The sequence below is a fragment of the Natator depressus genome, chromosome 8 (assembly GCF_965152275.1).
Source record: "Natator depressus isolate rNatDep1 chromosome 8, rNatDep2.hap1, whole genome shotgun sequence".
In the NCBI taxonomy this organism is placed as follows: Eukaryota; Metazoa; Chordata; order Testudines; family Cheloniidae; genus Natator; species Natator depressus.
This window is the reverse complement of record NC_134241.1, coordinates 105,296,605-105,319,166: the sequence shown is the minus strand read 5'-3', so window position 1 is coordinate 105,319,166 and position 22,562 is coordinate 105,296,605. Positions and strand designations below refer to the sequence as shown.

The following is a 22,562-nucleotide window of genomic DNA, read 5'->3' as shown; positions in this document are numbered from 1 at the left end:
AGTTGGCAGAGTAAAGGTCTGTGTGTTAATGGGGCATATTGGGGCATTACTGGAAGAGAGTAGCGTTAAGGTTGCATGGGCAACTAAATAGAGGCAGGCGCAGCTGGGAGGGAACAGGAGGGGCCTGTAAAAAGCTCAGGAGCTGTAAGTAGCAAGGGGGGAGCTGCAAAAAGGCAGGCTGTAGTTACTCCCTGAGAGGAGGGAGTTGGGAGGTTGGTTGTGTTAGGATCTGAAAGTGGCTGTGTTGCCTTTCTTTCCTAGCTTCACCTGCAGCTTTCATGCTTTTTCACAGCTTGCTTTTCAGTTTTGCATTGGTAGGCTGCTGCTGCTGTGTTAATGCTCTGAAATGAGCAGATTTCTGATAGGGTTTGTATACAGTAGAACCTCAGAGTTGCGAACTGACCGGTCAGCCACACACCTCATTTCGAACTGGAAGTGCACAATCAGGCCACAGCAGAGACCAAAAAAATGCAAATATAATACAGTGCTGTGTTAAACATAAACTAGTAAAAAAAAAATACGGGAAAAGCAGCATTTTGTTTCTGCATAGTAAAGTTTCAAAGCTGTATTAAGTCACCGTTCAGTTGTAAACTTTTTCAGGAACAACCATAATGTTTTGTTCAGAGTTATGAACATTTCAGAGATACAAACACCTCCGCTCCTGCGGTGTTCGTAACTCTCAGGTTCTACTGCACTTCCTGGGGAATGCTCCTGCTGCACTCCGTGCTGACTGGTGTTCCCGCCAGGCCTCTAAATCTGTCCTCGACTCCGGCCTCTCTTGGGAGCTAGTATTTCCAGAGTTGCTCCTGCATGATAGCGTGGTGATCTTTTCCTTCAGACTGGCATTGTCTTAGCTGCAGGCCAGTGATTCTTCATCCAGAAAAGAACAAACTGGCGGTTGTCTCTCCCTAGCGGGAATGTTTCCACAGGCTTTCAGTCCCAGTAGTTAAGGGCAAGTTCTCTTTCATTTGTAAGTGGTTCTGGAGGCAGGATACTTGTTTGGCTTGGTGTGGCAGGTCTCCTGGATCGTTTATAAGTTTAGTGACTGGATATTCCTGATGAGAGAAGAGAAGAACTGCATCTGTTTCCAGGCTCTGTAAACTACTAAGTGCTATTTCACAGCCTCCTCAGCCACGTTTGCCTTCTTGTGTTTGCGTGCTGGCTCAGATAGTAGCTCTGCATGCAGAGACCAGACGTAGAGCCCCTTTATCTACTTTCACAACTCACCCTGCACATTCAGATACTCACAGAGTCACACTTGTGCATCTGTATCTAAAATACACCACAAACACACTGGTGCAGCTCTACCTACATGTACATCTTTGCACCCAGGTCTGCGTGAGCACCCACGCTTGCCTGTGCCCTCGCAGGTGGACCTCGACTTCCAAGAAAAGTGCTCCAGGCACTGCTGTGCCCACAGAGGCTTGCCAGAGTGCCAGTCCTGGCAAGCATCAGTTATCCCAGACAGACAGGCTTGTGGTTTAATTGATTAGGGATTAAGTCTTTGCTGCTCATTTCTGTGTTGTCTTGCTGAGCAGCCCCTCTCTGCTATTTTAATCAGAAGGTCGTTGTTATATGAGATGAACAATTTAGGCTCTCCGTCTACTACCCTCTGCCGCAGCAGATTCTGTGTTAAGAACGTGGCAGTGTCTTGTTAACATCAACTAAAACTCATTCTAATTTGGATAGTTTCGGTGTCTCTGAGAGTCTCCTGACTTGCGGTAACTAAGCTCACCTGGCAGGGCTTTCTAACCTGCTGAGTGGGAAGTGAGTTGCAGGTTTGTGAAGTGCCACAGTTGTCTCAGAAAAGCCAGCTCCTGCATGAAACTCGTGTTGGTTCCTCTATGGGTGGATTCCAAGGTAGTAATAAAACTTGACAATAGACCTACAGTTGTTTTCCTTCTGAGAGTATGCAATCAGCACTTGGGCAGTGAGTCCCCAGAGCCTCCTACAGAAAGTTATTCCTCCCCTGGTTCACATTTGTGTGTCTCTTGTTTTGTTTTTCAGGTTCTCCAAGCCAGCACCAATGTTCTTGGATGATTCCTTCAAAAAGTGGGCACGGATCAGGGACTTTGTACCTCCCTTTGGAATTAAAGGACAAGGTATGATGAAACTGTATGTCAGTGGGAGAGCAGATGCGGTTGTGGAGTCAGGAAATGTGCCCTGCAGGTTTGTTTGGTTTTGTAAGCGCAGAGTGGTTTGATCTGTTGTGCTGGGGTTTCTTTCCGGTTTGAGTGTGGTGTACCTATGCCTGTTCTGAGAGACCAGCACAGCACAACCAGGGCGTGTGCCCTAGAAGCTGGCGTTCGGGAGCACAGTTAAGACCCCAGTGAAAATCGAAGTGCAGCAGTGCCCGTGTTACGCAGAGCACACTACTAGTATGTACAATATTCCAGTGTCACCAAAGGTGTTGGTTTATAGTAATATGGCTGGCAGAAGCAGCCGAAATGCCCCTTCAGGCACCAGACTGATTTGAAAATCATTCTAATTGGCCATAGACAGAAGGGCGGGTAGCACTGTCTGCCGGTAGGTTTGCAGAGCCCTGGTGTGACCACTGGCTGATGATTATCTCTGTATACGTGCCTACATAGTTAGGTTACTTGTGGGTTCCCTGAGGATCCACAACGGACCCAGAAAACCCACTCAGGTACCACAGTGATGGGCTTAGTACAAGAAAGACAGAAAATGTGACCCTTATCATTAGCTTTTATTCCTGTGGCTGTGATATTTGGAGCCATGTGGCTGGTGGTATATTCTATATACATTATATATATTTCAGTATATTCTACTGAAAGCAGTGAGAAGAGCGCTTCTCTCTGTGGGGTAGTAATCTGGTCTAAAATCTCCTTGTTGGAGATAAGGCAGGGCGGGTCACATGAAAGCAAACTGGGGCCCTGGGAACATCATAACATGGTGATGATGGTGGGGCCCGGGTCCATTCCCATGGTCCTGCCCAACCATTTGGAGTGCTGGTGGCGAGGTAGCTCCCCTCCTCCTTCCTGAGAAAGGCCGGTGTGGCAGCAGGGAAGCGTGGGCAATTACCTGCCCCTGTAGCCAAGGTGTGTGCCTATTTGGGTGAGTGGAACAGGCCTGCTTTCATTCTTCTTCTCCTTCCATGCCACAGTTCTCTACTGGTGAGGTGTTGGTGTGCATGGTCGTCCCCTTCCCTCGAGCAGTGGATCTCAGGGTTACCACCCTAGTGACATGAATGGAGCAGTTCACACCTCTGAGCTATCATTTCAGATTGTCAACAGACCCTGGCAGATGTTGCTGCTTCACTTATATGTGGGTCACATTTTCAAGTTTTTTCACAACCATGAGGGCTAGAAATTTCTTTTTTCCTGCTTAAAGTTAAAGCTTTAGATTAGATTCTGATGTAACCGCGAACTGGGGCGGTCTTAGGCATGGCCCTAGGGTGCCTGTGTCTTAGTTGAGGCTTGGTGGCGGGTTCAGTTGGCTGAACGTGGCAGTAGTAGGAACAAAGAGTCTCTGATCAAAGCTCAGACTTTGTTGACCAGGTTCTTCTGACTCGCAGTGTAGTCCTTCTCCCCTCCGGTTTGTATGTTTCCCTCCCAGCTCAGTGAGAAAGTGATTACTGCTGGGTACGTCAGCCAGAAGGGATTGCTGTACAGGCCACTAGAAACGACAGTGGAAGCACAGGTGGGAATGCTGCATCAGCCACAAGAGGGGATCTTTGCTTGAAGCAGGCACCCGAGGTGTACAAGGGCAGGGGCAGGCGTCCTGACCGGGCTGGGGATGAGGTTTGAAGATTACGCATGACTGCAGCCAGGCCTAATAAAACTCATTTTGCTAAACTGAATCCAAATGGAGAAACTTGCCAGAGAGGGATGACTGAGTGGCTTTGGCAGCTTTTGCTCTGGGTTTCCTGGCTGCTGCCAGCTTGTGTCACCACCAGTGTTATGTAAATCTGTTGTTTTATGTTGGATTTCCTCAGTTAAGAAGAGAAATGAGAAATTGCCATTATTTAAATGGCTGAGAGCTGAAGCAATGGGACGGAAACAGCTGAATGGGTTTTTTTAATGCCCTCCTGGGACTAAACTTTATGCCAAGTTTCAGTCTAGAGCAATTTCTGTGTGTGGGAGGGATGAATTATAAATCTGTGTAAAGCAGGGTTTCTAATGGCTGTGCTGACAGGCTGAGAGTGCTAGCGATGCGAATGGCGCCCCTTTTGTGTCACACATCACTTGGAATTCATGCATCAGTCTTTTCTAGCCCTCCCACGGGACACGTTCTGGATGAATTGAGTGACTTGATGATGGGATCAGCACCTCATTAGGGCCTTCAGTCAGAGCACGTCTAATGATATCCAAACAACTGACCTAGGCAGGCAGTGTGGAGATAAGTCACCGTGCTTGTGCAAGCTGAAGACTGTCAGAGCTGTGGTGTGCGTGGGAAAGACAGAGCAGACTGGATAGCTCAGGAAATTAGGAGGAGATATGCGTACGTTGAAACTGATAGGGTGGGGTTCTGTTCGGTGTGGTAGGAAGCCCCTTAATGCTAAGAGTTGGAATTTCCCTACAAGATCTACCTTGTGAAAGGTATTGGGTGTTTATTGGCACCAGCTCCACCTAGGCTGAGGTCAGAAAGGTTTTATTGAGGACTTGTGAATCTCATCATGGTCTAGTCCACGTGCAGGAGGCTAATTTTTGAAGTAATGTTACAGGAAGGGTTTGCTGTCCTCCTAGTATTCAGGGCATTCCTGGAGATTCCTACCCAATAATTACACTCTGATCTAATTACTTAAAGATAATGATACAATGGAATCAACAATTTTTCAGGCAGAACCCTCCCATTCTCCCTTGTATTATTGAAGCTGCTTTCTGTGTTCCAAGCTTTGAACTCTGAAGGGCTTTTGAATTCATGGCCTTTTGTTCAGTGCTTGTGTCTTTGAAATGAAACCTGTAGCAGGCCCTGTTTCACCTAGTCTCTGGTTTATTCATGAGGGTTCCAGGCAGGAACGATCTTGCAGAGTCCTGTTTACAGAGCTGTACTACTTTGGGGTAACATGTCTGTATAAGTTGAGAGTCAAAGGCTAGAACTGGGTCAGAAAGGCACAGGCCACTGTTACAAGCTCTTCATACACTATCACATCAACAGAAGGCAGCGTGCTGATTATTCTGACACAGTTCAGGAGGAATCCTAATTTTCTGTGAGAAATCTCATTGTAAAGACAGTTCCATCTCCAGATGTGAAACATTCACTTTGCACACTCCATTGCAGAGACCTCCACATAGCTGCACCAGTAAAATCCCCCTTTCCTCAGGGCTTCACTTCTTGATTTGGCCATAGGCTGTGAAATCCCTCTTCACAGGCCAATGTGCTGAGTCACGTCAAGAAGAACAGCTGCCCATAAAGGTCCTCAAGGTGAGTGTAGCCCTGACTAGGTGAGGACCTTCAGAGACTGGGTGTGGCTGTGAGCCCATCATATGTTCTTCATAATCAAGCGGTGAGGCATTGGGAGCCCACCTACCCTGCCAGGAATGCCTGCAGGCTTGGCAGTTCGCAGTGCAAACTTTCCTGGTGATCAGTTACCTGCTAGGTAAGAGAAACACACATGCAAACAGGCTAAGCTGCTCAGTAGTAGACTCGCCATGAATGGTCCCTGGAGCAGGAGGTAGTGGACAAGAACTTTTTCACCTGAGGTACACAGTTGAAAGTCCTGTGGAGAGCTTTGCTGAACAATGAGCTACCAGTTCTTTTATACAAGTCATTGGAAATAGACAGTATTGTGGAGAAATCTCTCTGGCACCTCTGCTAAGCAAAGATCCTGACCATGATAGAATCAGAACAAAGTTTGATCCCGTTGCCCCAAGTCCCTCAAACTGCCTGAGACAAATATACTTCTCATCTATTTTTAGGGGTGGTTGTATAGTTATTTCTGATCACACAGAGCCAGGACACCTGTTTACATCCCAACCTGGGATCCCTCTCCCAGTATGTCTGGTTCCCAAGAAGGTAGATATCCAGATAGGTCATGTTTCTGAGCAAATGTGTCCAGTCATAGGTTTTAAGACCAGAAGGGACCATCATGATCATCTAGTCTAATCTGCATAGGGTTGCCAGGTGTCCAGTTTTTGCCTGGAAAATCCATTCGAATAGAGGACCTGGCAGTGTCCATGGGACCCGATACCAAAAGTCTGGTTACCCCAGGCGGGGGGGTGTGCCGGATCATCAACCCACAACAGCCCCTGCTCAGCTGGGGCCCTTCCTACCTGCATCTCGTGGGTGGGCAGGCAGCAGGTGCCATGTCAGGCTGCAGCTCCCATTCTAGCCCGGAGCAGAGGGAACCCAGCTGGGGTGGGGGAGAAGTGGAGAGGATTGAGGGATGAGGAGGTGGGAGAGCAGCGAGTAATGGGGGGGAAGTGGGAGAAGAGTGAGTGGGGAGCAGAGCATCAAGGAAAGAGGTGGAGCAGGGGCAGGGCTTTGGGAAAAGAAGAGGGGCGGGGCCTCTGGGGGAAGAGATGGGGTGTGGAGGTATTGGTTTTCAGAACTTAAAAAGCTGACAACCCTACTTCTGCATAACACAGGCCCTAGATTTCATCCCGTGATTCCTGCTTTTACACCAATAATTTGTGGCTGAAGTAGATTGTCTTTTTAGAAGGTAATCCAATCGTGATTTAAAGACTCCAAGTGCTAGAGAATTTGCCACATCGCTAGGTAATCCATTCCAAAGTTTGGTTACACTTGCTGTTAAAAACGTGCATTTTATTTCCATTGTGAATTTCGCTGCCTCCTTGTAGTGACTTGGCTAAAGCCTGGAAATAGGATGCATAATTGCAAGTGGCAGAGTTTGCAGTCTGGTGCAGTCACAGACTCAGATCCCTGATGAGCCATCCAAGAGATCAAGAATTTTTGTATATTTAAATTCTGTTCAATAATTTCTCATTAATTGGCCTTGTGTTTCTATAAATTTACTTCCCCCACCTCTGAGGTGAAATGTGGTAGCTGTTCTGGGACAGGAAGTGAAGGATATAATATCTAATTGAAATTGCTACGGTGCTTGGAGGCCGCAGAATGAAATTACCCAGATTAAAATAGCCAAGGATACCGAAACTCTGACACAAAGTGTCCTGGGAACTCCTACTGCTGACCTCTCCAGCAGCACCGCACCCTCTGTGTTATGGCATTGGTCCAGTATGTCTACACTGCAATAAAAGACAGCGTCCTGGCTGCGGTTGGCCTGGGGCTGCTAATTCAAGCTTGGAGCGTGGGGCTAAAAATTGCAGTGTGGGTGCTCGGGCTGGAGCCCGAGTTCGGAAACCCCATGATGCAGCAGGGTCTCAGCTCCTGAGTTCGAGACCAAGCCTGAACCCTGCAAGCCCGAGTCAACTGACCCGTGCTCTGAGACTTGGCGCTGCCGGTACCCTGGAAGTGCCACCTACTGGAGAACCATCACCATTTCCTATACAGGGTCTAGGATCCGAGGGGTAGCCAGGTCAGTCTGTATCCACAGAAACAACGAGGAGTCCGGTGGCACCTTAAAGACTAACAGATTTATTGGGGCATAAGCTTCCGTGGGTAAAAAAACCCCACTTCTTCAGATGAATGGAGTGAAAATTGCAGATATCTATGCCAGTATCTGTAATTTTCACTCCATGCATCTGAAGTGTTTTTTAACCCACGAAAGCTTATGCCCCAATAAATCTGTTAGTCTTTAAGGTGCCACCGGACTCCTCGTTGTATCTTTATACAGTGTCTAGGTTTTCCCTTAAGGGTGTTTCCCACCAAGCACTATCTGAGTTCAGTCCCGGGGCTTATTTTATGAGGAAAGAGGCGATCACAGCACAGGGTGGCATGGTTCCAGGAATCCTGAGCAGTTTAACTGTTTGGGGTTTTTTTCAGATGAAATTTCTTCTTTTCTCTTTGTACAAGTTTCTGGCAGCACTCCTCTGTTGGCATGGAAGGTTATACTGGGGTGAGTGTGCATGCAGGGTCAAGGGACCTCTGGGGTTTCTCTGACATGTACGCTGCTTTATGGGCAGGATTCTTCAGTGAACAAACAATGCAAAAAGGGCTTACAGCACCAGTGAGACTAGTTACAGACTAACACGGCTACCCCTCTGAATCAGCAAAAACGAGGAATAAATTGGTTAACCTCTAAGGTGCCACAAGGATTCCTCATTGTTTTTTCAGTGAGACTAGTAACACTAGAGGAATCCACCTCCCTCAGCTGGGTTATCTGGAGTATAGAGAGACAGTGAGCAAGATCGGAGGACTCCTTAGATATTTTTGGAAATCTCAATCAATAGCATTTGTCACTAGATGCACCTTCAGTTGTATAAAAAGTGATTAAGCAGAGAAGTGTGGCTAGTATCTGTCTGTGGTCTCTGATGTGAGAAAGGGAGAATTAGCAGGCTTCTTTGCTGGATCTCCGTTTACACTGTGTCAAATGCTTTTGGCTTAAAAACTAAACAAACATAATTTAATGTGTTAATCTCTCCTCCGTGTATTTAACCAGGAATCGTGTCATTGTTTAGCAGTAATTGCCACTCTTCAATTATCTTTGTTTCCTCTAGAGCTTTTTTTATGCAGAGGGCCTGCTTTGCTGGCACTGAAACCTGTTTGCCTTTTGAGGTGATATCTGTTCCACTGGGCGGGACGGTCCTGTCACCATCCCAGAATTTGCATTCCACTCTGGGATCTAAATGATTTTTTTTTTCAGCTGTAATAAGAAAATAGGAAGTTCATCTCTGATGCATTTTGGTTTTATTTAATGTAAAATACAGCACTGAGAAAGGGACTTGCTCCCTCTCCGCGGCAAGAGTGACATTCGGAATTAGTGACAGATTGCATGACAAAGAAATCTCAGGCTTTGCCTGGGCACACAGCCTAATTGCTGTCTTCTGCAGTGGTTAATTGTTGTTCTTGTGCCTGGTTGTATGTTTGGATGGTTTCCTTGGTCTGTCAGTGCATCTGGGAGAAACTCTGGGTTAAGAGCTGCCCAGCTACTTTCTGTTTTTTATCTGACTAGAAAGCTCTGCTCTCTCAATGGAAATATAGGGTTTGTCTACACATCAATTAGACACCCGCTGCTGGCCCGTGCCAGCTGACTCCGGCTGTGGGGCCCTTTCATTGCTGTGCAAAGTTCTGGGCTCAGACTGAAGCCCGGGTTCTAGAACCTTGTGAGGTGGCAGGGTCCCAGAGCTGCCCGAGCCTGGAAGTCTGCACTGCAATGAAACGGCCCCTCAGCCTGAGCCCCACGAGCCCAAGTCAACCGGCATGGGTCAGCCGGGGGTTTCCTTTGCAGTGTAGGCACGCCCGTTGAATTCAAGGGCAGGCTAGAGCTAGCATATCAGAGTACCATCAAAAAAGCTTGCTCCCCTTCCCTTCTCCGTGCACTCTAGTTGCATAGCAATGTCTCCTGCACATCTGGCTTCCTGGCATGAATCATGTTTTATCTCTGTTGATAAAACAAAGTCACTTTGACATCAACCCCCCCGCCCGCCCAGCCTCCAGGACTGTGCCTCCATAGAAGTTACAGTGGTGCATGCAGGAAACTTACCAGGCTTTTGATAGGGCCCTCTCACAGCCAGGACTCTCTTCCCTGGTTTCTCTCACCACTCCAGCTGGCTAGGAGGGTGACTTTTATATTTATTTGCTGGGCAGGTGCTGTTGCGCTTCTGTCTGTCCCAGATCGAGCATTTTGGCCCTGCTTGTATCCCCTCTAACAAACAAAAAAGAAATGCAAGGATGTGACGTCTTTAGTTCTGTCCAAGAAGAACTTGGGATTGTGAGCCACATTAGCTGTTAACACATAGTTGTTTGTCGTTCTCCGATGATTGGTTGAGGCAAAATTCTGAGTTAACCCCAAACTTAGAACCCCAAACTTTGGACCAAAACTGGGAATTGCTCTGTTTCATACAGATTTCCATGTGGTAAAAGTTGCTCTTTCCCCAGTTCAGCTAGTTGAAAAGGCCACAGAAAGGAAACTTTTAAATGAAGAAGATGAGGGCAAGAAGCCAAGGATTCTACTGGAGTACAGGCACTGGCTTTTGGTTGCTAAACGAAGACTCCAAGGAGAGGTTATTTTGTGACTGTTGGGGGTAAAACAATAGATCTCCCTGAACAATCTCAGGAGAAGAGGAGAATCCCCTTATGGAGTCCCCTATTTCAATCAAGGCTGGTGCCTCGCTCAGTAGTGGGCTTGTCTAAACCTGAGGAGATTTTTCTGAACAACAGTCAGAAAGAGCAGGGACCAGCTCTTGGATGAGGTTTCAAACCCTGAGTCCATAGTTAATCAACTATGCTGGAACAGTTTTTATAGTGGGGGTGCTGAGAGGCATTGAACCAAACTATAAACCCTGTATATAATGGAAACCACTTCAAGCCAGGGGATGCAGCAGCAACCCATAATTCCAGCACCAATCTAATCAAATGACTCGTGAACTCCAAATTAAAATTCCTCCTGGATGTGTCCCTGAGTGACCAAGACATGGGTAATTCCCCTCCTTTTCAGTCTGCTCAGGAGAGAGAAACTCTCACACTCTCCTGCTGACTTTTAGGAGGTTGTGTTTTGTTTTGTTTTTTAAGGGAAATGTAACCTCCTGATGCTTTTGTGGGCCTAAGAGGATGAGAGGAGGTCAGGCATTGAGATGTGGTGGATATGGTTTCAGGGTCATGTGATGCTCCAGGGCAAACAGAGAACCCTGTGGCTAGTCTAAAAAACTCATTATTTTTAAGGTAATCACATAATTTTTGGAGCCTAACTCATGACATTTGAATGCTATGGGGTTAGCAATACTGGCACCAGGACTTGCTGTTCAGTGAGGAACGTGACTGATAGGGACATACTTACTGCAAAATCTCTTAACCATTTTACCAGGAAAGAGTGCAGGAAAGGCCTGAATCGCTCACTGCCAAGGCAGAAACTGGCTCCTGGGAGAGCCATGGGTGACCCAGTAATAAAAGTTGAAGTTCTCTGGTCAGTCTTGCTGATGCTGCAGTAAAGTTTTCTGCCTTTCCACTTAACTGACGTTGATGGAAATAAAAAAAGGAGGACTTGTGGCACCTTAGAGACTAACCAATTTATTTGAGCGTAAGCTTTCATGAGCTACAGCTCACTTCATCGGATGCATTCAGTGGAAAATACAGTGGGGAGATTTATATACACACAGAACATGAAAAAATGGGTGTTACCATACACACTGTAAGGAGAGTGATCACTTAAGATGAGCTATTACCAGCAGGAGAGTGGGGGGGGGAGAGAAAACCCTTTGTAGTGATAATCAAGGTGGGCCATTTCCAGCAGTTAACAAGCACGTCTGAGGAACAGTGGGGGTAGAGGGGGGAATAAACATGGGGAAATAGTTTTACTTTGTGTAATGACACATCCACTGCCAGTCTCTATTCAAGCCTAGTTAATTGTATCCAATTTGCAAATTAATTCCAATTCAGCAGTCTCTTGTTGGAGTCTGTTTCTGAGGTCTTTTTGTTGAAGAATTGCCACTTTTAGGTCAGAAATCGAGTGACCAGAGAGATTGAAGTGTTCCCCGACTGGTTTATGAATGTTATAATTCTTGACATCTGATTTATGTCCATTTATTCTTTTACGTAGAGACTGTCCGGTTTGGCCAATGTACATGGCAGAGGGGCATTGCTGGCACATGATGGCATAGATCACATTGGTAGATGTGCAGGTGAACGAGCCTCTGACAGTGTGGCTGATGTGATTAGGCCCTATGATGGAGTCCCCTGAATAGATATGTGGACACAGTTGGCAACGGGCTTTGTTGCAAGGATAGGTTCCTGGGTTAGTGGTTCTGTTGTGTGATGTGTGGTTGCTGGTGAGTATTTGCTTCAGGTTGGGGGGCTGTCTGTAAGCAAGGACTGGCCTGTCTCCCAAGATTTGTGAGAGTGATGGGTCGTCCTTCAGGATAGGTTGTAGATCCTTGATGATGCATTGGAGAGGTTTTAGTTGGGGGCTGAAGGTGACGGCTAGTGGCGTTCTGTTATTTTCTTTGTTGGGCCTGTCCTGTAGGAGGTAACTTCTGGGTACTCTTTTGGCTCTGTCAATCTGTTTCTTCACTTCAGCAGGTGGGTATTGTAGTTGTAAGAATGCTTGATAGAGATCCTGCAGGCGTTTGTCTCTGTCTGAGGGGTTGGAGCAAATGCGGTTGTATCTTAGAGCTTGGCTGTAGACAATGGATCGTGTGGTGTGGTCAGAGTGAAAGCTGGAGGCATGTAGGTAGGAATAGCGGTCAGTAGGTTTCTGGTATAGGGTGGTGTTTATGTAACCATCGCTTATTAGCACCGTAGTGTCCAGGAAGTGGATCTCTTGTGTGGACTGGTCCAGGCTGAGGTTGATGTTGGGATGGAAATTGTTGAAATCATGGTGGAATTCCTCAAGGGCTTCTTTTCCATGGGTCCAGATGATGATGATGTCATCAATATAGCGCAAGTAGAGTAGGGGCATTAGGGGACGAGAGCTGAGGAAGCATTGTTCTAAGTCAGCCATAAAAATGTTGGCATACTGTGGGGCCATGCGGGTACCCATAGCAGTGCCGCTGATTTGAAGGTATACACTGTCCTCAAATATGAAATAGTTATGGGTGAGGACAAAGCCACAAAGTTCAGCCACCAGGTTTGCCGTGACATTATCGGGGATGCTGTTCCTGACGGCTTGTAGTCCATCTTTGTGTGGAATGTTGGTGTAGAGGGCTTCTACATCCATAGTGGCCAGGATGGTGTTTTCAGGAAGATCACCGATGGATTGTAGTTTCCTCAGGAAGTCAGTGGTGTCTCAAAGATAGCTGGGAGTGCTGTTAGCGTAGGGCCTGAGGAGGGAGTCCACATAGCCAGACAATCCTGCTGTCAGGGGGCCAATGCCTGAGATGATGGGGCGCCCAGGATTTCCAGGTTTATGGATCTTGGGTAGCAGATAGAATACCCCTGGTCGGGGTTCCAGGGGTGTGTCTGTGCGGATTTGTTCATGTGCTTTTTCAGGGAGTTTCTTGAGCAAATGCTGTAGTTTCTTTTGGTAACTCTCAGTGGGATCAGAGGGTAATGGCTTGTAGAAAGTGGTGTTGGAGAGCTGCCGAGCATCCTCTTGTTCATATTCCGACCTATTCATGATGACGACAGCACCTCCTTTGTCAGCCTTTTTGATTATGATGTCAGAGTTGTTTCTGAGGCTGTGGATGGCATTGTGTTCTGCACGGCTGAGGTTGTGGGGCAAGTGATGCTGCTTTTCCACAATTTCAGCCCGTGCACGTCGGCGGAAGCACTCTATGTAGAAGTCCAGTCTGCTGTTTCGACCTTCAGGAGGAGTCCACCCAGAATCCTTCTTTTTGTAGTCTTGGTAGGAAGCTCTCTGTGGGTTAGTATGTTGTTCAGAGGTGTGTTGGAAATATTCCTTGAGTCAGAGACGTCGAAAATAGGATTCTAGGTCACCACAGAACTGTATCATGTTTGTGGGGGTGGAGGGGCAGAAGGAGAGGCCCCAAGATAGCCCAGCAGAAGAATCTGTCCTAAGAGTATAGTTGGATAGAATATTGCTGGGTGGGTTGAGGGAACCACTGTTGTGGCCCTTGTGGCATGCAGTAGTTTAGATAGTTTAGTGTCCTTTTTCTTTTGCAGAGAAGCAAAGTGTGCGTTGTAAATGGCTTGTCTAGTTTTAGTAAAGTCCAGCCACGAGGAAGTCTGTGTGGAAGGTTGGTTTTTTATGAGAGTATCCAGTTTTGAGAGCTCATTCTTAATCTTTCCCTGTTTGCTGCAGAGGATGTTGATCAGGTGATTCCGCAGTTTCTTTGAGAGCGTGTGGCACAAGCTGTCAGCACAGTCTGTGTGGTGTGTAGATTGTAATGGATTTTTTACCTTCAGTCCTTTTGGTACGACGTCCATCTGTTTGCATTTGGAAAGGAAGATGACGTCTGTCTGTATCTGTACGAGTTTTTTCATGAAGTTGATAGATTTCCACTCCATATGGCTAAATGCAGTGCCTTGCATAATGACAGGTTTCAGAGTAGCACCCGTGTTAGTCTGTATTCGCAAAAAGAAAAGGAGGACTTGTGGCACCTTAGAGACTAACCAATTTATTTGAGCATAAGCTTTCGTGAGCTACAGCTCACTTCATCGGATGCATTCAGTGGAAAATACAGTGAGGAGATTTATATACACAGACAACATGAAACAGTGGGTGTTTATCATGCACACTGTAAGGAGAGTGATCACTTAAGATGAGCTATTACACAAATCAGATGTCAAGAATTATAACATTCATAAACCAGTCAGAGAACACTTCAATCTCTCTGGTCACTCGATTTCTGACCTAAAAGTGACAATTCTTCAACAAAAAGACTTCAGAAACAGACTCCAACAAGAGACTGCTGAATTGGAATTAATTTGCAAATTGGATACAATTAACTTAGGCTTGAATAGAGACTGGGAGTGGATGGGTCATTACACAAAGTAAAACTATTTCCCCTTGTTTATCTTCCCCTCCCCCCGCCCTTCCTCAGACGTTCTTGTTAACTGCTGGAAATGGCCCACCTTGATTATCACTACAAAGGGTTTTCTCCCCCTCCCCTCCCCTCCCCTCCCCTCCTGCTGGTAATAGCTCATCTTAAGTGATCAGTCTCCTTATGATAAACACCCATTGTTTCATGTTGTCTGTGTATATAAATCTCCTCACTGTATTTTCCACTGAATGCATCCGATGAAGTGAGCTGTAGCTCACGAAAGCTCATGCTCAAATAAATTGGCTAGTCTCTAAGGTGCCACAAGTACTCCTTTTCTTTTTGCGAATACAGACTAACACGGCTGCTACTCTGAAACCTGTTGATGGAAATGTTAGTCAGACTCCGGCTGGTTCTCTCTGTGTGGTCACTGCCTGCCTGCTTCCTTACTATTTACTTTTAGCTTTTTCCAGAATCCTGCAAACTTCAAGGTCAACCTGAAGTCAAGTCCAGAGAAACTCTGCAATGCTGCCCTGCTTTTGAATCTTCTGATATCTGGAGACAAAACCTGGCAGAATATATCACAGCAACTCAGGGTTCTTAGAGAATATCTAGCCAGGATGGAGCAGCTTCCAGCATGGCCTGGAAATGTAGGGAGCTTGCTGATACGGCTTTGGGTATGGTGACTGTGCCCTTCAAAGGATGCAGAGGCCCAGCTGCGGAATCATTTCATTGTTTGGAAATGACACAAAGTGACTCATGTGTAGCTCAATGGAGGGGCAGGGAGCTCCAGGGAGGTAGATGGGAGACTCCTTGAGTAGTGCCAGAGGGAAGTGAGGGATGAGTAATCGGGCTTCATAAACAAATGCAGCTGGTCCAAAGGGCTGTTCCTATGTTTCCTCATTCTCGCTCCCCTGGTGTCACGCAGCAGCCTCTGCATCCCCATGCCGGCAGGAGTAGGGGTGCATCTCTGGCTTCCTTGGGAGGTGAGTCAGAGGCTGTCGAGCAAACGAGGGCTAAGGGGGGCAGGGGAGTTTAAGCTTTTAAGAAGGGAAGAAGCTAGTTTATGTGGTGTAAAAAGAAAAGGAGTACTTGTGGCACCTTAGAGACTAACCAATTTATTGTTGTCTGGGAGATGCAGCATCACATGGACACGCTTGGCGTGGAAATGTTTCCAGCAAAGACATTTGAAGGGCCCTGGCTCCTATTATCTGTGACTTGAGGTGCTCATGAGGGAAGTCCCCACTGTGGCGTGTTGCACTTGCAGGAGCCTGCAAACATCCACAGCATCCGTAAGCATTGTTGCATTGTCCAGCCCATTGGGAGTATAATCGGCTGGCTGGAGAGGGAAGGAGGGGATTAATGCTGAGTAATTTCCTCAAAGCTGCCCTGGCGTTTGACTGCCCACGTTTCATGGGAGTCGCTGAAAGCTGTGACCATCAGATGCTGTTCGGTGACCTGTGTGAAACAAGTTTGGTGATTTGAGTCCACTTCCCAGTGGGAAGGTGTGTGCTTCACAAAACCATCAGAGCTGTTAATACGTACAGGTCCTTTTGTTGGCAGGCTGAGGAGAGAGGCCAAGCATTGAATGGGTTTTGGAGCATGAACTCCCCTTCCACCTCCACAGGGCAGGGGAGACAAATGTTGGCAGGGGCCGGAGAGAGCTGTGTGGTGATGCTGACCATGCTTTGCCTGTTCTGTGGGCATAGGAGTTCAGTCTACGAGTTAAATGGAAAGTGCTAGGGAACCTTCCTATATGTGTATTTACTGCTCCTGCTCTCATAATTTTCTTTTTTTTAAATAACCCAATACTAAAGCAAGGAGCAGAGGCAGCTAAAGCCCTTCACAAAATGAATATGCAAGGATAACCAGGAACAGATCCTCCACATGTGCTCTCTGAAATCTTGCGCTGCTCCAGTCTGTGATTCCCCATTCCTTGCTGTGTTGAATTCAAGTAGATCAAGCTTCCTTCTTGGGCCTTGTCTACATTTGAGAAACTTACCATGCTAAATATCATGTGGTCAGTCTCTTCATCTCAGCATTGTCAGGATTTGAAGCAGCCGATTTGACTCCTGCGTCAAGGACAGCATACTACCCAACCTAGATCTTGTTACCCTTCCCCACCTTTCCAGGATAGGATATCCTATTTCCTGGATGCCTGGCAGGCCATCACCTTGGCCACATGGGAGCTAAGCACAGTGGAATGAGGATATCCTGTATTTTCTTTCTATCCTCCCACCTTCCTAGCCACTCCCTCTTCAGCAACCCCTCTCACAAGTCTTCACAAAGATGAGATGTGCAGACCCTACGTTCCTGGGAATCATAGCAGAGGTTCCATTTCTAAATGCATAGAATTACAGGGTTGGAAGGGACCTTAGGAGGTCATCTAGTCCAACCTCCTGCTCAAAGCAGGACCTAATCCCCAACTAAATCATCCCAGCCAGGGTTTTGTCAAGCCTGACCTTAAAAACCTCGAAGGAAGGAGATTCCACCACCTCCCTCGGTAACCCATTCCAGTGCTCACATGAAACCCTGACCCAGAATCAGGTAGTCTACGAATGATTTAGCACCAGGTTCCCCACGAACATCCGGTGCGCAACTGGTGAGAGGCGGCTCCCTTCTGTCCGCACTCTGGTCCTGACATGAATGGCTTTCATAGAATCATAGAATATCAGAGTTGGATGGGACCTCAGGAGGTCATCTAGTCCAACCCCCTGCTCAAAGCAGGACCGATCCCCAATTAAATCATCCCAGCCAGGGCTTTGTCAAGCCTGACCTTAAAAACTTCTAAGGAAGAAGATTCCACCACTTCCCTAGGTAACCCATTCCAGTGTTTCACCACACTCCTAGTGAAAAAGTTTTTCCTAATATCCAACCTAAACCTCCCCCACTGCAACTTGAGACCATTACTCCTTGTTCTGTCATCTGCTACCACTGAGAACAGTCTAGATCCATCCTCTTTGGAACCCCCTTTCAGGTAGTTGAAAGCAGCTATCAAATCCCCCCTCATTCTTCTCTTCCGTAGAGTAAACATCCCCAGTTCCCTCAGCCTCTCCTCATAAGTCATGTGTTCCAGTCCCCTAATCATTTTTGTTGCCCTCCGCTGGACTCTTTCCAATTTTTCCGTATCCTTCTTGTAGTGTGGGGCCCAAAACTGGACACAGTACTCCAGATGAGGCCTCACCAATGTCAAATAGAGGGGAACCATCACGTCCCTCGATCTGCTGGCAATGCCCCTACGTATACATCCCAAAATGCCATTGGCCTTCTTGGCAACAAGGGCACACTGTTGACTCATATCCAGCTTCTCGTCCACTGTCACCCCTAGGTCCTTTTCTGCAGAACTGCTGCCGAGCCATTTGGTCCCTAGTCTGTAGCGGTGCATGGGATTCTTCCATCCTAAGTGCAGGACTCTGCACTTGTTCTTGTTGAACTTCATCAGATTTCTTTTGGCCCAATCCTCTAATTTGTCTAGGTCCCTCTGTATCCTATCCCTACCATCCAGCGTATCTACCTCTCCTCCCAGTTTAGTGTCATCTGCAAACTTGCTGAGGGTGCAATCCACACCATCCTCCAGATCATTTATGAAGATGTTGAACAAAACTGGCCCGAGGACCGAGCACTCCACTTGATACCGGCTGCCAGCTAGATATGGAGCCATTTATCACTACCTGTTGAGCCCGACAATCTAGCCAGCTTTCTATCCACCTTATAGTCCATTCATCCAGCCCATACTTCTTTAACTTACTGGCAAAAATACTGTGGGAGACCATGTCAAAAGCTTTGCTAAAGTCAAGGAACAACACGTCCACTGCTTTCCCTTCATCCACAGAACCAGTTATCTAGGACTAGGGACCGAATGGCTAGGCAGCAGTTCTGCGGAAAAGGACCTAGGGGTGACAGTGGACGAGAAGCTGGATATGAGTCAACAGTGTGCCCTTGTTGCCAAGAAGGCCAATGGCATTTTGGGATGTATAAGTAGGGGCATAGCGAGCAGATCGAGGGACGTGATCATTCCCCTCTATTCGACACTGGTGAGGCCTCATCTGGAGTACTGTGTCCAGTTTTGGGCCCCACACTACAAGAAGGATGTGGATAAATTGGAGAGAGTCCAGCGAAGGGCAACAAAAATGATTAGGGGTCTAGAGCACATGACTTATGAGGAGAGGCTGAGGGAGCTGGGATTGTTTAGTCTGCAGAAGAGAAGAATGAGGGGGGATTTGATAGCTGCTTTCAACTACCTGAAAGGGGGTTCCAAAGAGGATGGCTCTAGACTGTTCTCAATGGTAGCAGATGACAGAACGAGGAGTAATGGTCTCAAGTTGCAATGGGGGAGGTTTAGATTGGATATTAGGAAAAACTTTTTCACTAAGAGGGTGGTGAAACACTGGAATGCGTTACCTAGGGAGGTGGTAGAATCTCCTTCCTTAGAGGTTTTTAAGGTCAGGCTTGACAAAGCCCTGGCTGGGATGATTTAACTGGGAATTGGTCCTGATTCGAGCAGGGGGTTGGACTAGATGACCTTCTGGGGTCCCTTCCAACCCTGATATTCTATGATTCTATGATCTCATCATAGAAGGCAATTAGATTAGTCATGCATGACTTGCCCTTGATGAATCCATGCTGACTGTTCCTGATCACTTTCCTCTCGTGTAAGTGCTTCAGAATTGATTCCTTGAGGACCTGCTCCAGGATTTTTCCAGGGACTGAGGTGAGGCTGACTGGCCTGTAGTTCCCAGGATCCTCCTCCTTCCCTTTTTTAAAGATGGGGACTACATTAGCCTTTTTCCAGTCGTCCGGGACTTCCCCCGATCGCCATGAGTTTTCAAAGATAATGGCCAATGGCTCTGCAATCACATCAGCCAATTCCCTCAGCACCCTCGGATGCATTCATCTAGACCCATGGGCCTGTGCATGTCCAGCTTTTCTAAATTGTCCTTAATCTGTCCTTTCACCACTGAGGGCTGCTCACCTCCTCCCTACACTGTGTTGTCCAGGACAGCAGTGTGGGAGCTGACCTTGTCTGTGAAGACAGAGGCAAAAAAAGCATTGAGTACTTCAGCTTTTCCCACATCATCTGTCACTAGGTTGTCTCCCCCATCCATTAAGGGTCCCACACTTTCCCTGACCACCTTCTTGTTGCTAACATACTTGTATGTTCTTGTTACCCTTCACATCCCTTGCTAGCTGCAAATCCAGTTGTGTTTTGGCCTTCCTGATTACACCCCTGAATGCTCGAGCAATATTTTTATACTCCTCCCCAGTCATCTGTTCAAGTTTCCACTTCTTGTAAGCTTCCCTTTTCTGTTTAAGCTCATTACAATTCTTCATCCTGCCCTTTGGCCTGTCATCAACACCAAGGATCTTTATCAGGTACTTGGCAGTAGTGGCAGCCGACTTTCGCTAAAGAGACATCACATGTATCTTTATCTACATGACTGGTTGGGTCGGGGTCTCTCCAGACACCAGGTACAGGTAGCTATCCATCAAACTTTGTCTGTTCAACGTCTTGGGCCTGAAATGAAACCAAGAAAAGTCAATGTGATCATCTTTGCAAAAGACATAATTCATCAAGATTACCCTGGACTTGACCTCTGCCAACACATTTCTGCCTGTTTCCTGATTTCAGACCGTATGAGACCTCCGTGCATCCCTCAAGGACCATCCTCAGACCACTGAGGGGATTGTCTCAGGGTCCTAGGTCATGTGGCTGCCTGTACTCGAGTTGTGCACAATATTCTGTGCACGTGAGCACTTCCTGCTTCACATTCAGGGCAAAACTGTCCAGGTACTTAGTGACAAACTCGGTGGTAATTTATGTGAGCAAGCAAGGGGGTGTGAGATCAGACAGCCTCTGTTGGGAAACAGGAAAGTTGTGCAGCTCTTGCATTGGAAGCTCAGTTGCTCTCAGGGTGTCTCACTTGCCAGAGGGACAAAATGACCTGGCAGATCTTCAGAGCAGATCCTTCAGTTTAGACCATTCTGACAAAGTTCCTCCTCTGCCTTGGTAGGTCCTGCGCTTATTGGCGGATTTTTTCACCTCAGAGGTTGTTAGCCGATGGCCAGGGATGTTTGGTGAGGTGCCAGCTATGCCCGTTTATACCATCCGTGACTTTAACCGCTAGGACGCACTGTCCCTTCGCGGCGGGCAGCCCGGGCTAGGCTGACGGATGCCCCAAGGTCCTAACCACCCGTGACTTTAACTGCTAGAGCTCAGAGCTCCTTCGCAGCGGGCAGTCAACACTGACTGACAGGTGCCCCAATGGCAGCACTAAGAGCCTCTCCACACCCGTGACTTTAACTGCTAGAGCTCAGAGCTCCTTCGCAGCGGGCAGTCAGGATTGACTGACAGGTGCCCCAAGAGTTTGCCCCGTGGAGGCGGCACAACTCAACGCTAGGCTCTTAGTACTCTCACCTAATGGCCAGGCTTTATAGCCAAAACGGCTGAGGTTCTTTTAATTGTGTTGGCTGCTTTACAGTAAACCAGAGAAACAAGTCAGGCTTATGCATAAATGGTTACCAAAATTTATTAAACTAGATTCTAATCATGTGGTTACAAAATTGCTAGTGTCTACTTATTTAAGTGTAGAGATGTTACACACACAAACAAGTTACAAAACTGAAGCTACAATCCCAAAGAAAGAAAACAAAGTATAGAGCTCTATTTCAAAATATGTGTACACTAAAGATAGGAGATCAGGTGTGGGTGCTTCTTACCCTCCTTGCATCTCTCGATTCCAGCGGTGCCAAGCCAGGATCGGTCACTCAATTCCGCGGAAAGACGAATAAGGGACAAGGCTTAGGGACCCTCTTAGCTGCAGAAGCCTTGGGAGGCTGTCACTTATCTGACCAGCAGATAGATAGTGAAAAGCACTCAAAAATCATGGTGCTGTAGGTCCCCTACTTATACCTCTGTACTCCTTTATTCTCTTTCTCCTTTCTATGCTAAATTGGGGCTGGTCTGTCGGGGTGACGCCAGCTCTCGCAAGAGTAGTTCACACTTGCAAGGGAGAAACAATAAGTTTCGACTACTGGACACTTCTTTTATCAGGGTAAATATTTTCCCACCTAGGATGTTGGTGTGTGTGCATCATGCTGTTTTAGTAGGGGCTAAGAGCCATGTCTGTCACAGCGCCTCTGCCTGCTGTGAGCCCAATTGTTGTATACGTTCCCAGAGGCACATTGTCGCAGCACACCTGTGCTTCTCTCAGCTTCAAAGGCTGTGCTGGAGTGCCCTGGTGTTTTGGCTCCCGTGTGTTTCCAGCAATGCTGGTCTGAGGGGGGGGGCTGGCTGTCTGGCTACAGAGGTTCACGGCAGCCCTCAGTTTGGCCACTTTCGTGGCTCAAATCTGCCGTTCACTCAGTTAGCCTCATCACTGGCCAGCATGGGGAAAGGAAGAAGAACAATCCCCGCAGTCTCTGCTGATCCACCTAGTGGATCGGGGAGCAGGCCAGAGACCTTCCCCTCTGGTGGAACCCACAGTCCAGTTCAACTCCTCCGGTATCAAGTAGGGAGTTGCGGGGGATGGGGGGAACCTGGACCGGCCCTCTACTCCGGGTTCCAGCCCAGGGCCCTGTGGATTGCAGCTGTCTACAGTGGCTCCTGTAACAGCTGCATGACAGCTACAACTTCCTGATCTACTTCCCCATGGCCTCCTCCCAACACCTTCTTTATTTTCACCACAGAACCTCCCTCCTGATATCTGATAATGCTTTTACTTCTCGGTCTTCCAATAGTATGCCTTCTCACTCTCAGCTTCTTGCTCCGAGCTCCTTGCATGCACCACAAACTGAATTGAGCTCCTTTTTAAACCCAGGTGCCCTGAGTAGCCTGCCTTAATTGATTCTAGCAGCTTCTTGATTGGCTGCAGGTGTTCTAATCAGCCTGTCTGCCTTAATTGTTTCCAGAAAGTTCCTGATTGTTCTGGAACCTTCCCTGTTACCTTACTCAGGGAAAAGGGACCTACTTAACCTGGGGCTAATATATCTGCCTTCTATCACTCTCCTGTAGCCATCTGGCCTGACCCTGTCACACCGTGCACGGTCTCAACATAGATATTCTGTCTTGGATGTTCGGTAAAGGGGGGGGTTTCTGTCAGTGAATCTATTTGTGACTTGGCGGAACAGTAAGTGTCCTTGGTTCTGTTC

General features: G+C 47.4%; 1 protein-coding gene across 10 annotated transcripts in view; it reads left to right on the top strand.

The window, feature by feature from the left end:
- The window catches only part of ST3GAL3 (ST3 beta-galactoside alpha-2,3-sialyltransferase 3), a 402,838-nt gene that overhangs the window by 261,233 nt on the left and 119,043 nt on the right, over positions 1–22,562 (top strand). For all 10 annotated transcript variants that reach the window (XM_074961912.1, XM_074961917.1, XM_074961911.1 and 7 more), the window contains one exon: positions 2,008–2,102. In XM_074961912.1, the coding sequence (XP_074818013.1) occupies positions 2,008–2,102 (95 nt within the window). The remainder of the gene's footprint in view (positions 1–2,007; positions 2,103–22,562) is intronic.